Raw genomic sequence first — 1,875 nt, 5'->3', positions numbered from 1 at the left:
GAAACATCGAAGCGCATCCCAGCCTTCTGTCGCTTCTGCCTACTAAGGCAGTGACGGACTTTGCAAGTGAGGAGATAGTGGTCGGATCCATTTAAAGATCCTGTGTTTGCTCCTCTGTATACCCGGGCATCTGTGCAGGAGCTCCTCTATCTTCTGCTGACTAAGATGTGGTCGATCTGGGCTGTTGTTACACCGTCGTTCGAACGCCATGTAACGAGGTGGCGTCTTTTGTGCTCAAAGAGAGTGTTTGTGATGCATAGGTTGTTGTATCTGGCTAGCTGTAAAAGCCTTTCTCCATTGATGCATCTGTCACCAACGGTGTGGCGGTCAATAACTGCTGCTGTGTCGGGGTCTACTCTGCAAAGCCGGGCGTTCCAGTCTCCAGCTACAAAGAGCATGTCACGCCTTGGTTTCTTGTCGATGATTCTTTTTAGGTCATAATAAAAGGCATTTTTGACCACGTCACTACTGTCCCTTATCGGAGCGTACACGGCGATTATGGTTATTTGGCTAATGTGGCCTCTCAGTCTGATCATGGCGATCCTTGGTGCACTGGCTCCCAAGAGGAGACGCATGATGCAGTAGGACCGTCTATTAGGAAATCAACTCCTTGCTGGCCGCAACCATCATTGGGACCCGAGTTAGAGAACTGGAATGAGTCAGATTCGGAAACGGTAAACTTTTTGGACAGAACATCATTAAGTCTCGTTTCTGACAGACAATAAATGTTGATTTCATACTTCTGAAGCTCCCTTGCAAGGAGCAGTTGCGTGGATTCCAGCTTGCCGCTGCGAACATTCCACGCGCCAATATTCAGATGTTTTCTTGATCGGGCGGCTTGCATACTCTTCGGGCCAGGCACCACCCTGACCTGGTCCGCGTCGGCTACCGCGAACGCCGTAATAGTAATATCTCTCTGCATTTGATCTTCAATATCCATTGGTGTTTCATGGGAATTGCCTTGACCAAAGGCTCCCCAGACCCTTGGCACCCCGTTGCGTTAGCCATTCTATTTGTCGGGCTAGGCTACTAATAGAATGCTATACCACTCCACCACTGTGAGGTGCAACTTAGGGCTCTCCTCCCGGCTCGCTAGGGACGGGGGCGTGAATCCTCGCTCCGAGGCCCCAACCATAGCTTGGGAGCACTCGTGCTTATCAGGCCCTGATTCCCACTTAGGAGGTCGGGAGGTTGGAGCGAGATTACGAGGACATATGACACTCTACAGACAGCTCAACAAACTACAAAACTCCTTGCTCCACAAGAACAACAAAAACCTTATTGTGGGTAAAAGCCACTGAGCTTAATTCAGTTTCCAGAAGGAAAGACGTAGATGCATTATTCAAGACCCTATTAAAGCTGGATGGCCAAATCGTCATGACATACATAATCCTGAATTCAGCAAATGGAGAAATTATATACGATCATTCTCAATGTGTTGGTCTCTGGGAGAGACACTTTAATAAGCTGCTAAACTCAGATCCATCCGACAGCATTGACCCAGTGCTTAATGCCGCAGATGCAGAAGCTACCCCTGCCCGGCAGTGCCAAATTTTCTCCTGAGGAGATTAAATCGTCAGTGAGGAAACTGAAAAACAATAAAGCAGCTGACACCTGTGGCATTGCTTCAGAGCTACTTACTACGGGCGGCCCTGCAATGATACTTTGGCTGTAGATAGTGTGCAGCGTAATCTGGCGCACTGAAGTTCTTCCGTCAGACTGGAAGAAAGAAATAGTCGTGCCAGTGTTTAAGCGCAAGAACAGCGAGACAGGTTATAAGGCACAGTGACGTACCTCTACTCTCTGCTTCCTGAAAACCCTTTGTAATACACCGGATGGAAATAGCAACAAGTATTCTTCATGCTTTGCACCGCC

General features: G+C 48.5%; 1 protein-coding gene across 1 annotated transcript; it reads right to left on the bottom strand.

Annotated features, from left to right (window-relative positions):
• Positions 1-146: 146 nt before the first annotated feature.
• LOC148954149 (protein CFDP2-like) lies at positions 147-536 on the bottom strand. The gene has a single exon (XM_089086173.1). The coding sequence runs from the start codon at positions 534-536 to the stop codon at positions 147-149; it is 390 nt and encodes a 129-aa protein (XP_088942299.1).
• Positions 537-1,875: the final 1,339 nt, after the last annotated feature.

The sequence above is a fragment of the Artemia sp. Qi Xiang Cuo genome, chromosome 3 (assembly GCF_049724085.1).
Source record: "Artemia sp. Qi Xiang Cuo chromosome 3, ASM4972408v1, whole genome shotgun sequence".
Classification (NCBI taxonomy): Eukaryota; Metazoa; Arthropoda; class Branchiopoda; order Anostraca; family Artemiidae; genus Artemia; species Artemia sp. Qi Xiang Cuo.
This window is presented reverse-complemented; position numbering and strand designations above follow the sequence as displayed.